The 14,507-nt window shown below is 43.2% G+C and overlaps 1 protein-coding gene across 3 annotated transcripts in view; it reads left to right on the top strand.

The window, feature by feature from the left end:
* Positions 1-1,851: 1,851 nt before the first annotated feature.
* Positions 1,852-14,507, top strand: part of SLAMF1 (signaling lymphocytic activation molecule family member 1) — a 36,824-nt gene continuing 24,168 nt past the window's right edge. For all 3 annotated transcript variants that reach the window (XM_054497191.2, XM_054497172.2, XM_054497182.2), the window contains exons 1-3: positions 1,852-2,078; positions 11,314-11,652; positions 13,955-14,239. In XM_054497191.2, the coding sequence (XP_054353166.1) occupies positions 2,003-2,078; positions 11,314-11,652; positions 13,955-14,239 (700 nt within the window). In that variant the 5' untranslated portion in view covers positions 1,852-2,002. The remainder of the gene's footprint in view (positions 2,079-11,313; positions 11,653-13,954; positions 14,240-14,507) is intronic.

Here is a 14,507-nt window from a genome sequence, read left to right on the forward strand (position 1 = left end):
CCAGATTCCTGAAAATTTAACAATTTTATGAGTTGGTACATGCTGACTCGAGCACACACCACTGGGAAGAGTTGTGAGGAGGACAGTTGAGTGCTGGGGAAAGGAAGGAAGAAAACAGTGAGGATAAAGTTCACATATCTCACCAGCTTTTATTACCTGATCCCCATGGGGAGGCCCATCAGAGAGTGCCTATGACCTGTTACAATGGACTCTAAAAACAATTCCCTACTCTTTCAAGTCTCCCTGGGAGCATTGGTTACACTTCCAGTATCCCATTCTTATAGTTTAACTCATGAAAGAGGGCGGAATCATCCTTCTGCCAATACTAGTTCCTTCTCCTCAACGAAAAGTTAGACGCAAATTCCAAAATAAAGGCAACTCCCAGAATACAACACAGCCCCAGTTAAATTAAAATGGCTTTTATCCAAAAGACAGGCAATAACAAATGCTGACAAGGCTGTGGAGAAAAGGTACCCTTGTATGCCGTTGTTGGGAATATAAGCTAGTACAACCACTGTGGAGAATGGTTTGAAGGTTCCTCAAAAAACTAAAATTAGAGCTACCATATGATTCACAATCTCACTGCTAGGTATACACCTAAAAGAAAAGAAATCAGTATATTGAAGAGATATCTGTACTCCCACGTTTATTACAGCACTATTCACAATTGCCAAGGTTGGAAGCGACCTAAGTGTCTATCACCGACGAGTGGATAAAGAAAATGTGGTACATATACACAATGGAGTACTATTCAGCTAAAAAAGAATTAGATCCTGTCATTCACAATGACATGGATGGAACTGAAGACCATTATGTTAAGTGAAATAAGCCAGGCACAGACAGACAAACTTTGCACATTCTCACTTGCTTGTGAGAGGTAAAAATTAAAACAATTGAACTTGTGGACATAGAGAGTAGAAGGATGGTTACCAGAGGCTGAAGGGTAGTGGGGGTTGGGGAAGAAGTGGGGATGGTTAATGGGTACAAAAAAATAGAAAGAATGAATAAGAACTAGTATTTGATAACACAACAGTGTGACTATAGTCAATAATAATTTAATTGCACATTTAAAAATAAAAGTATAATTGCACTGTTTGTAACACAAAGGATAAATATTTGAGGTGACAGATATCCCATTTACCCTGTGTGATTATTACATATTGTATGCCTCTATCAACATATCTCATATACCCCATACATACATATACATACCCCATACATACATATACATACCCCATACATATACACACACACACACACACACACACACACACACACTGGGATAGTTTTGCCTTACATCCCTGCCTGGGAGGGAATCCACACACACGCAAGAAGGCAAACTAGGAGCATGGGCTACTAAATTATACCACATTGCACTCATCGGGTCACAGGGTTTCTTCCAAGTGACCCGCACTTGCCCTTCCCATCTCTCTGTGACAGTGGCACCTACACCAGGCTGCATGTTGAGGTGTCATCTGAAATTATGAAATAAAACAGAAGTAAGAGGTCTATTAGCTCATCAAAATGCAGTTATCTAAGTTCAGCTGTGAACTGCCAAATTTGAGGAGTGATCCGATGAAACATCTTTTCTTTGCAATCCAAGAAGACTTACCGGAGAGAACTGCTCAGAGAATCTGCAACATCCGGTTCCTGGAGACAGCTAAGGAAAGAAGCAGGGGCTCATGTTTCTGCCCAAAGCCGGGTTTTGGCTGAGGTGACTACACACCCCCTTTCCTGGCTCCCATAGGCCAAGTGCCTGGCTTCTTGAGAAGTCTGCTTCTTAAGAACAAAAAAGTGATTTAAAGCCTCATGGGAGATGAGCAATCCTCAAGACACAAGCAGAAAAAGTCCCAGTGATACAGGAAGCGGGTTCAGGAACCTGCTGGTTCCTGATACATAAATCAGACAGCCTCTGCTGCATGACACGAAGCTCGCTTCTGCCTGGTGTCTGTGAGCAGCTGCCAGGCTCTGGCCAGGATCCCTTCCTTCTCCTCACTGGCTGATGGATCCCAAGGGGCTCCTTTCCTTGACCTTCATGCTATTTCTCTCCCTGGCTTTTGGTGCAAGCTACGGAACAGGTGAGTGTTCATCTGCCTGATGGTTTGAGTCCCATGTTAGCTGGCAGGAATCAGCGTATCTTCGTGGATGGAGAGAAGGTGCAGGGCTGGGGATTGTGTTTGGTCACTCTTCCTTAGGGACTGGCTGTCAGTTTCAACTGCCTCTTTCAAAGAGGAAGGAACATTATAAGTTCCTGGGCCCTTGGGTTTCCAAGACTCAGCCCCAGCAACCCCAGTTTCCAAGGAAATGAGGAGCTCTAAGCCAAAGGCTCCAGTCACTCTTCTGACCAGTCTTAGGGTGACAGGCCCTGGTAGAAGTCCTGGTTGAGTGGTTGGTTTTACATGGGCATCTTCTGGCAAAGACCTAGCCTAGACTAAGCTGGATGGACTGAGCTCTGGGAGATGATTTGCCCTACATCCCTGCCCTGGGAGGGAATCCGTGCACATGCAGGCTGACAAACCAGGAGCATGGGTCGACAGAAAGCATTGGCTAGAGTGGGAAGAGAGAGTAGAAGTGAAAACTCCAGGCTTTTGGCTGAGAACCAGCAGTGGCCACAGTGCGGTCATACTGGTGTGTATTTTCTTGGAAGAGAAGGTCCAAGAAAGCAAGAGGGAAGAAGTTGGGATTTCTGAAGCCTAGGGCTGGTTACAGTATGTGGGAAATGCAAATTGGGAACCCTCAGAGAGTAGCTCCAGCAGGAAGGCCAGACAAGAGCTACCTTTGGATCTGGACTCTGTTCCTATCTTTCTGGCTATCTTCTTCCCAAGGCAGGCTATTGCTTTCTGTTTAGAAATATCAGGGCTATCAGAAAAGGTATTTGAGAAAGAAAAAGCCAAGCAAGAAGTGGACTTTGGACTGCCTGTGTGAGTGGCGTGAGAATCTCCTTCTGCTTATTTGTTTAGACTGTGGGAGGTAGCCTGGAGTAGAAGAGGTGGCATTGTGGACACGGGGGGAAATCCTGAGGCCCAGGGTGTTTTAAGCTTGGGATTTTCAAGACCGTGAATCCAATATGGACTTTTCCAGGAAAAGCACTGTGATATGCCAGGAATGTGCGGGTGCTGCACAATGGATGTGTCTTTTACCAGACAGCCAGATGAACAGGGCTTGCTCAGCCCACTTTCTATTGGAATCTGCAGATCCATGGCTCGTACTTCCCAAGGTCTAGGAGAGGAAGAACTGAGCTCAGGGCTCAGAAAACCAAATCGAGCCACTTTAAATGGTCACAGGGAAAGCCAAGCCTCCGTTGTTGCAACCAATTTGTGACTGCAACATTTTTGGAGCACCTCTTGGTGACTGTAAGGAGTGATGGTGCTGAACTGTGAACTGGACTTTTCCATTTCTGTGCTTGCTAGCCTCTTGGCCAGCCTGGCCCATAGCATCTTAGGCACTGCTGACCAATAGCTGGTCTTATTGAGGCTTTGGAAGTCGCCAGTCAGAGAGAAGCAACCCAGCCCCACAAGGCAAGTCTATCCAATGGGAGGGCTGCTCACTTCATTGCATGTTTTCTTCTTTGAATCTTCACAAAAGTTTTTCAGTGTTTTTATTTTTAAATACACACCCTTTTGTGAAGCCCCAATAAAACCCAGACAGAAATGCTTTGCAAATGGGGCAGGTTAGTCATGACAGATTTGCCCAAGCAAGAAGCTTGATTCTTGTAAAACCGGCATCCACTCCCATTCTCATTTCTACTCAGCTCAACTTCTAATTCCCAGTCAGAATTGTAAAAATCAAAAAGTCCACATGTTTCTTCCCCAAGTAAAGTGAATTTTTCATTTCCTCCAATGAGATTTGTTTTAATAGACTTTATTTTTTACAGCAATTTTAGGTTCACAGCAAAGTTGGGCAGAAAGAACAGAGATTTCCCATATGCCCTCTGCCCCATACATACATAGCCTCCCCTGTTATCAGTATCCCCCACCAGGATGGTACATTTGTTATAATTGATGACCTTACGTCAATGAGTTTTTTTATTCCTCCATGCAGGTCCTCCGCGCCCCCTTCACACACTTTGGGGGAAGGTGAGGGACAAGTGCATGGGTTCTAGACTTGGCCTAACCTTGCGTGTTCAGTGGCCCATTCTATCCCAAGATGTCAATCTAGGCACTTCTATTTCTCAAAAATGTTAATACTGTGATGTGATGCTGTCACTTTCACTGTCTCCCTCACTGGACTGGAAATCAGAGTATCAGGGCTAATTGGTTTTATCCATAGATTTGACTTTAAATGATCCCATTCAGCAACTATTAAGGACACATGATGTGGCAGCCACTGTGCAAGGGTGCAAAGTGTGGGGAAAACAAAATAAACAACAGCCACTGCCCAGCACCTGACACTGTGTCTGTACTGAGAGCCTGTCCACAAATGTTTGTTGAGTGAATAATATGAGTACATACTGCATACTTGCTATATACCAGGCACTGTTCTAAATGCTTTATGTTTGTCAGTCATTTCATTTTCACACCAACCCTATAAGATATGTATGTATTATTGGTGCCATTACAACTTTATAACTGAGGAAAGGGGCACAGAGTAGTTTAGCAATTTCTCTGCGCTCACATAGCCGCCTGACTCCAGAGGCCTCAATGAGTGAAATTGGACAAGCCTACGTTTGGGAAGCAGGGGTGGAGAGAATGCCAAAATTTGTATCCAGGTCCCATGGTAAAAATTAGAATGTGCTATCTGTAATTGAAAAATATGAGTTGAATTGAATTGGAATAAATTGAAGTATAGAAATGTTCAAAAGGCGAGAGACTGACAAAAATCACAGAAGAACGTAGAGGGCATATAAGAAGTATTTGACCTGGAATTTGGAAAACGAAAACTTTTTTTCATCATGCAAATGTTCATTTAACTTTTTTTGTTAACTAGTTTGTTTATTGATTATCACATCTATAAAACATGTCATGTCTATGAAACTTCAACAGTACACAAGAGTATTTAGGGAAGACTAATCTCCCTTCCATACCTCATGCTGGAGGCAGCCACTGTGACCAGTTTCTTGTGTGTCTTTCCAAATGTATAGGTCTTCGTGTTTGATAGATCAGTAGGGTGACTATAGTTAACAATAATCTATTGTACCTATCAAAATAACTGGAAGAGAATAATTCAAATGTTCTTAGCATAAAGAAAAGAGAAGTACTCAAGGTGATACATATCCCAATTACCCTGATTTGATCTTTATACAACATGTGAGTGTATCAGATAGCACATGTGCCCTGAAAATAAGTACATCTATTATGTATCAATTTTTTAACATGACAGAGAAGAAATCAGAGATAAAGAGGGTGGGGAAATAAAACTTCTCTGGACTTTTCAGTGTCCTGGTGAAGAACACTAGCTTCCTGACACTTTTTTATACCATGAGAATTAAATATGTAGTCATTTGTATAGGTAATTGCTCTGATCCAAACGAATAATAAAACTTTTCCCGAGAGGAGCAAATGGTTACAGCCTGAACAAGGTCCCTAGGTAGAGCGCCCAGGGTGCCATGAAGCCTGGAGTCACTATCTTCCTAAGCAGGCCAGCATAAGCTTGTGCCATCATTATGCAACATGCAAGAAGGCATGAGCCCCAGAACTTGGAGTCAAGTCCCAGGACTTGCCATAAAAGCCAAGACATGTAAGGGACTATCTAGCTCCTGGAGAGATTTATTTACCCACCAAAGTGTTGGAATAAGGAGCAGACCTTTAAGAAGGGGAGGGGGGATAGCTGCCTCCTTCCCCTTTTATAGGTAGGGAAAATAATTTGTCCTTGTTTCTTACCTATGGAGTGTCTGTTTACTCACATAGAACAATTGACCTTGCTCTTATCACATCATACTAGGGGGAAGGGGGGGCCAAAGCATTTACTATTTACTGTGAGTCATTTAATAAGAAATTTAACTCTAATCCAGTATATCTCATGTGCACATTTGGGATAAAGTTAATAAAAATGAATATTAAAAACTTAGCCCCAAATAAATAGGTCTGATGGGCTTGATTTTTATGGAACTTGAGAAGGAGTATTCTAGAAGGAGGCACAAATGCAGAGGTAAAGGGTTTCAAGTGTTCTTGGCAAGTTGTCTGTTGTACCTGAAACCTAAGGTTTATATTTAAGGCACTTCCATGTCCTCAGCTGGCAAGTGGGGAAAAGGGTCCCCACCACTTTCCTCCATAATATACCTCTTAGGGATATTATAAAGGCAAGTCAGAGTACATTCTGATTTTGGAGGGGGGAGAACTTGGACTCTGTGTTGTCATTTGCTCATTTTTCATTCATCCCATTCCGTTTTATTAATTCACTTGGGCAACAAGGATTTACTGAGCTCCTACTATGTCCCAGGTGGGTGTCAGGGATACTGTAGTGAATAAAACAGACACAGTCTCTACTCTTGGAAGCTTATAAGAGTAATGGATTACAGGCATTGAACCAGAGTTGAACACGTGATGAATGATATAAAGGAGTGCGTTCATTGTCCGTTGGAAGCCTGTGGCAGGAAAACCCAACCCAAGTCAGGAGTCAGGAAAGTCTTCCCTATGAAAGACATGTCAAAATGGAGACCAGAAAGATGGAAGTTGTTAGCTAGGCAAATAAAAAGTGGTTATAGCCTCTAAGGCTAGGGAAGGTACATACTAATAGTCTAAGATAGAAAGACCCAGCAGTGCCAAATAATAAAAATAGGATTTTGACTGATGGGGATACAGTTTAAAAAGCAAACACAGACAAATTGTCTTTTCTTTCTGAGCCTAAATTTACCAAAAGAACTGTGGGGTCCATAAGTTCTGTTCCTTCTGTACCTGAAAGAATGCTGTAGCAAGGTGTTAAAAGCACATATGAAAGTATCAGGGCTAGGCAAAAAAATATAATACAATAAAACAAAAAGAGTTATCATTAGGTAGAAGCCCATCTTGTGAGCGGGTTGGCCAAATCCTATTAATAATTTTTGACCAAACTCCATAGGCCCATGTGAATCACTCATTTTTTGAAGTAGAATTACCCATGAAGGAAAGTGAGTTGGTGTTAACAGCTACAAATATTTCCTCCCAGACTCTTTTAGTAAATAAGGGCTGGCTGAATCACAGACACACTGGAAAACACTCATCAGGCAGCAGGATGTTTCAGGAGCAGGGACGCCACTCGAGGGGTTTTATGAACCACTTTAAAGCCCCCACTTATTTTTCCACCTTATGCTTATGTGAGGTTGATCTCAAGTACCCCCTCCAGACCCCAACACTCACACACTCAGGTGTTGCGTCATCATTCTTTATGTGGGTTGTGGGGTTTAAGGGTCTCTTCCTGATGAAGTTTTGGTTCCAATCCTCATGACTGAGTGTGCATAAACCACTCAGCCTCTCTCATCTACCCCTCCCTTTTCCTCTTCCTCTTTCTCCTTCTATTTTCTTTCTTTTATTTTTTCTTTGATTTTTTTTTTTTTTTGGTTATTCTGTAACTCTCTTATATCCCTCTTTCTCCTTCCCCAACCAACTCCAAGTTCTGAAAGCAACCATGGCGCAGAGTGTGCAAGGTTAGGTGGAGAAGGGGTGCATGGGAGCCATTTTGGGGAGTGGTGGTGATGGGTTATGGCCTGAAAATGGGATTTTTTATTCTTTTTTTCTCCCTATCAAAGTTGGTCTTTAAAAATCAACACTATGCTAGCAATTTTTAACCTTGTTTTGAATCTCAGATCCCTTTAAGAGATGGTATTTATGGATGTGCTCCCAGAAAAATATGCATATGCTCATCTACACAACTTTTTATACAAAAGTCTGGAAGTTCATACTTGTACATATGGCTTTAAATTTTTTCTCATTTCTTTATACACAGAAGTTTAGGTTCAGGATTCAAGAAGTTACTCTCTTAGGTACTGTGCCTACAATTCAGGTATGTGGCCACCAAAGGGGTCACATTATCCAGACAGTCAGGCATCCATAAGTGTGGTGGAAGAAAATCCAACATATTCCCAGTATATTAATGTAAAAACAACCACCACCACCAAAATAACTATAATGTTCCTCATGTCATCAAGCAGCAGCGGAGAACACTCTGTTTTAAGCTTAATATATTAGCAATATTTTAAAAGACAAATGCCTAATTGCCTTTCTCACTTTTCCTCAACAATTATGAATTTCAATCACTCCAATCCAGATTTTAGCCTAGATAGACTTCTTTTTCTTCTTCCCCAATCACTGAATCTCTAGTCTACTATTAGCTGAGCCCTTTACTGAACAACATGGGGATTTCGGGGTATTTTGGTAACAAGAATATTTGGGCCAGTGTGTCCAATTTTCCAATAGCTCATCTTAGCCACAAGTCAGTTGTGAAACAGTCTCTTCTAGGTAGCTGCATTACTTAAGCTGATGGTTCTATTTTACTCTCTGACTTTCTTATCAGCTAGAACAATCTATGCTCTCTTTGAGTCATGGGCTCCTTCTTTTATGAACACTAGCTTATGGTTAAGTTCAGATATATATATGTATATATATATGACAAACCTAAATAAGAGGCTTTGGTCAGGTATTATGGTTTTCAGCATTCATAAATTGAACAGATATTTATTAAATGCCTCCCATGTGCTAAGCACATAGCACCTGTTGGTAGGTCTTGGGGTCAAAATAGTGAACAAAATGAAGTTCTTCCTCTTGAGACTTTTGCATTCTAGTGGGAGAGACAAAAATAAAACAAACAAATATACAGTATAATATAATGCAGTGATAAGTGCAGAAAGAAACACAAAGCTATTTTAGATTAGATGGTCAGAGGAGGCTTCTTGGAGGAGAAACTGTTTTGAGCAGATACCTAAAATAAAGTGAAAGAATGAGCTATCCAGGTATGGAAGGGAAGAAATTCTTCAGAGACAGGAACAGCAAAAGCAAACGTTCTGAGACAGGAATGTTCTTGGTGGGTTTAAGAAACAGCCAGGAGCCAGTGTGGCCGTAGCACAGTGAGCAAAGAGGAGAGCAGGAAATGGAGTTGGGACAGTGCCAAGGACTGGGTATACAGGGCCTTTGAAGCCATATCAATAATGGACTATGGTTTTATTCTATCGGTGCTAGAAAGCCATAGAAATTTAAAAGCAGGAGAGAGACAAAATAGGACATGGTTTTTAAAGATGATTCTATCCATTGTATGAATCCAGGGAGATCAGCTGGAAGAACACAGCAGTACCCAGGCCTGGGATGATGGTGGTGGAAATGCAGGAGGTGCAAAGGGTTCAGATACCAGACATATTTTGAAGTCAGAGCCAGGAGGATTTGCTGTTAAAATGAGTGTGGAGTATGGCTGGGCACAGTGGCTCATGCCTGTAATCCCAGCACTTTGGGAGGCCGAGGCGGGCAGATCACTTGAGGTCATGAGTTCGAAACCAGCCTGGCCAACATGGTGAAACCCCGTCTTTACTAAGAATACAAAAAATTAGCTGGGCATGGTGGCAGGCACCTGTAATCCCAGCTACCCAGGAGGCTGAGGCAGGAGACTTGCTTGAGCCCGGGAGGCAGAGGTTGCAGTGAGCCGAGATCGCAACATTGTACTCCAGCCTGGGCGACAGCACAAGACTCCGTCTCACAGAAAAAAAAAAAAGTTGAGTTTGGAGTATGCGAGAAAGAAAGGAATCAAGGATGTTTCCAATGTTTTGGCCTGACAAATTGGCTGAATTATAATGTTTGCAGAAGGTGTTCTGGAACCAAGAGTTTGTTTGCTAAGTTTGAAATGCCCTTTAGACCTCCAAGTCCTGTCTTGTGTAGGCAGTTGGGAGTGCAGTGAAGGGTTTGGTTGGGAGATATAACCCTGTAGCATCCCAGAAATATGTCAGACTGTGCAATTGGGTGAGAAACTGGACGAGTGTGGATGAGAATGAGAACTCTGAGTACTGAGATGCTCCAGTATTTAGAGGTCCAGAAGAGCAGAAGGCTTCTGCCAAGAAAACTGAGCAGAGGCAACCTATAGGATAGGAGAAAAACCGGGAGAGTATGTTGTTCCCTGAGCCAAATGATGACAGCGTTTGACGGAGGGATGGATGAACTATGTCAAGTACTCTTGAGAAAGCAAGTAAGATAAGAACTTTGACTTGGCTTAGTGGAGTAGACAGTGACCTTGACAAAGGTGGTTCCAGCGAGCAGTAGGGAAGAACACCTGTTTATAGTGGGTCCAAGGAAAAATGGGTCTGGAAATGGGAAAAGAAACTATAAACACACATTAAAGCACTTTGCTGTAAAGGAAAACAGAGAAATGGAGAGGTAGCTGGGGATGGACCTGGGATCTGGGGAGATAGTTTTAATATAAGGAAACTACAAGTTTATATGTTGTGTATTGATGGAAATAACCTAGTAAAAAAAACCTGATAATGTGAGGGACAGAGGCAATTGCCGAAACAAAGCCTTGAAGTAGGTGAGTGCTCCGTGGAGGAAGAGGCTCGACTTAAGTGGGAATGTAGACCATCCATCCAGGTAGGTAGGTTGATTTAGCGGTGGTAATAAATGGAAGTTCTCTTTTCGTTTCTTCTATTTTATATTTCAGTGAAACAAAAAGCAAAGTCGTCACATGAGAGAGGAGGGGGAAAGGCAGGTTGTGGGTTTGAGGAGAGAGGAGGTGTGAAATAATCAGCAGCAGGAACCCTTATAGTGGTTTGAAAGGCTCTTGGTATTTTTTTTTTTTAACTTTGTTGTTGGCTCAGCTTTTTTGGAAAAGAGAAATAAAGTAATATCTCACTGTTGACATTATTAACTATCTCAGGGTGTTTTGGAGAGAGAGGATTCCACAGTTTGAACACTGGGCTTATCCCTTCCTGACTCCACATTCCTCAGATTTTTCTGTTTTCCTCATGATCTGAAATGGTTCCTGGGCTCATGAGCTCAGAATCACTTTCATTTGCTCTCCATCCTTCATCCTGTATATTCAATGGTGGAAAAAACCCTGGTAGAGGAATTAACAGACCTGAATTCTAGTCCTGACTCTGCCACTTACTAGTTAGGGAAGCCATTTAACTTCTCTGTGCTTTTTGGATGCCTGAACCATAAATCTGAGTTGATAAAGACCCAGTACTCCAGTTAGTCTATACAACTCTATCCTAAGTAATTTGAAGATTTCTATAGACAGTTTTGAAATATTGAGAATATAGTGGGGATCCTCATGGAAGTTCTTATAGACCACGAAGGACTTGGCAACCCCAGGGATAGCCAAAGAGGAAGAGGGAGAGCCTCCAGTCTGTCCTTCCTGATCCGCTGACACGATGTTGTCTAAAGGCCTTAATAATGAGGGACTCTCGTCTCCTCCCTACCACAGGTGGGCGCATGATGAACTGCCCGAAGATTCTCCGGCAGTTGGGAAGCAAAGTGCTGCTGCCCCTGACATATGAAAGGATAAATAAGAGCATGAACAAAAGCATCCACATTGTCGTCACAATGGCAAAATCACTGGAGAACAGTGTCGAGAACAAAATAGTGTCTCTTGATCCATCCGAAGCAGGCCCTCCACGTTACCTAGGAGATCGCTACAAGTTTTATCTGGAGAATCTCACCCTGGGGATCCAGGAAAGCAGGAAGGAGGATGAGGGATGGTACTTTATGACCCTGGAGAAAAATGTTTCAGTTCAGCGCTTTTGCCTGCAGCTGAGGCTTTATGGTAATAATGGCAGCTTCCCCAGTCCACACTAAAGGGCCAAGGTGCTCCTTTGACCAAGAATTTAGGTCTGTCTTAAAAGCAAAGGGTATTCAGAATTGGAAGTAACTAGAATGATCTTCTAGTTTGGGGGTATTTAAACCTGCTGCATGGAAGACGTTTTAAAGGTTGACATGTTTTTTTTCCAAATTGCATATTGATGGTAGCTGATTAAGCATTAGTTACTCTTACTCCCATTTCCCAAAGGAAAGGGGCCCAGCTCCCTGTGGGCTGGAGGGCCGATAGCCCCAAGGATCTTGGTTTACAAGTAATATTTTATTTGAAAATAGGATTTTTTTCTAGTTAAAAATGTTGAATACCACAGATCAAACCCAGTCTCTCCTACATGAGGACAGTGAAATCTAACCAGAAGCGGTTAGCATATTTACACACATTTGTGTAAGTGTTTCACTGCACTGGGGGTTCTGGATAAAGACGGCTAAAATTCAGCCCACACACCACTTGTTAAGCCCTGCATTCTGGCACCAGACCATACCTACCTGGCGGAAGAAGTGCCTTTTGGCATTTAAACAAAGGCTTTGGTTATAAAGTCTTTTAGTTGCCGTACTTAAACTAGGAACCAAGTCCACCTGAATCCAAGGCCAGTGCTTTTTTGAGCCTCTTTAACTACCAGTCCTTCTTGAGTGCATCCAGGGATTGTGTCTCTTAGGCCCAGAGGCTGATCTGAATTCCCAGGGATCCTGATAGCCACATGGGGCTTCCCTGCTTCTTCAAAATGACTTCCTTATCTCTGGGGATGGGACAGGAATTCCCACCTAACCAGCATTTCTTTGAAATTCTCAAATATCTAGAGGGAAGGCAGAAATACTCTCACCAATCCTCTCTCACCCCAGCATTCCCTTTCCTTCAAACAGTGCCTGCGGAATTCCCATGGCCCTCCCCCAGATACCTGAGAGTCATTTCCAGCAGTGGCTCCAGGGCAAGATTGCCATGAGCATGAAGGCTGCACATGATGCATTTTCCAAAATGGTGTGGATGCCAGACATTCCGTTCTTTGGTTCCTATGTTTCCTGTTTTTGTCACATCTTGTGATCAAATTCTTACTTTGGAAAATGTGATCTCTGCAACCATGGCATTCTTCTCAAGCCAAAGGAAGAGTTTGGATTTTGAAGTCAGACAGACCTAGGTTCAGATCTTAACTTGGCCACTTAGAAGCTGTGAGATGTAAGACATTCCACCTCCCTGGGACTTGGCTTTCTCATCTATAAAATGGGGAATAATTACAACTAGAGTTATAATTGTTGAGAAGATTAAAAAAGATGATGAGGCCGGGCACGGTGGCTCACGCCTGTAATCCCAGCACTTTGGGAGGCCAAGGTGGGCGGATCACAAGGTCAGGAGATCAAGACCATCCTGGCTGTTGTGGTGAAACCCCGTCTCTACTAAAAATACAAAAAAAAAAAAAAAAAATTAGCTCAGCATGGTGGCGGGTGCCTGTAGTCCCAGCTACTTGGGAGGCTGAGGCAGGAGAATGGCGTGAACCCAGGAGGCAGAGCTTGCAGTGAGCTGAGATTGCGCCACTGCACTCCAGCTTAGGTGACAGAGCGAGACTCTGTCTCAAACAAAAAAAAAAAAAAAAAGATGAATGTGAAACACCAGCACTGTGCTTGTCCTATAATAGTTGCTAAATAAGCAAGACTTTACCTTTTATGTGGCCTATTTCATGGCCTTAGAGTGGGATAGATTGATGAGGCCTATGGTTATAATTGAGGGCCTATCACTATCTCAAACACACAAAAGCACTTGCTACACACCCACCCACTCACTCACCCATGCACCCGTGTACATGTGCACGTGCACACACACACACACACCCACCCTCCCACACACATCACTATAGATGAAATCCCACCACCAAAAAGTCATTCTTTTAGGTCTAGGAAGTAACAACGTAAGCCAACTGAAAACCACGGTGGATTAGTTGACAGCAAACTCCACTGATAGGAGACAGGAGAATAGCAACCTAGGTCAAGGACATCAGGAAGGGCGAGTGGAGCCCTAACAATATTGGTAGAAGAGGCCTAAAAAGCAAATTCTTATTTTCTATTTTATCCCAAGGTGGTCTTAGAAAGGATGTAGTGGGGCATGATGGACAGTGTGAAGCAATAGATTCCCCACTAGAAATAAATCACATTGAAGGGGAGGGAAAATGCCATTAGGCTGTACTTTGTTCTAACAAAAAGATCAAGTGAGAGTTCCCAGGGGTTCACTTCAGTGATGGCTCCCTTCCTCCCACTCCTGACAGAGCAGGTCTCCACTCCAGAAATTAAAGTTTTAAACAAGACCCAGGAGAACGGGACCTGCACCTTGATACTGGGCTGCACGGTGGAGAAGGGGGACCATGTGGCTTACAGCTGGAGTGAAAAGGCGGACACCCACCCACTGAACCCAGCCAACAGCTCCCACCTCCTGTCCCTCACCCTCGGCCCCCAGCATGCTGGCAATATCTACATCTGCACCGTGAGCAACCCCATCAGCAACAATTCCCAGACCTTCAGCCCATGGCCCAGATGCAGGACAGACCCCTCAGGTGAGTACACTGGTGGCAGCCCGTGTGCCACCTTAATGAGCATGGGCTCAGTCTTCACCTGGCTCAATTGCTCCCCAGCCATGGCATCCACCTTAGTAACAATACTTTACATTTTGTTTATGGTTTGCAAAAGTTTACCATGTGCATTTAGTGAGCTCACTCTCATATTGACCAGGGTGGCATTATTATGCTCAGTTCACAGTTGACGAAACCAACAGGAGGTGATAGAGCCAGACCCAGAGCCTAAGTCTCCAAGGCATGTAGCCTT

Source organism: Pongo pygmaeus, chromosome 1 (genome assembly GCF_028885625.2).
Source record: "Pongo pygmaeus isolate AG05252 chromosome 1, NHGRI_mPonPyg2-v2.0_pri, whole genome shotgun sequence".
NCBI classification, from domain to species: domain Eukaryota; kingdom Metazoa; phylum Chordata; class Mammalia; order Primates; family Hominidae; genus Pongo; species Pongo pygmaeus.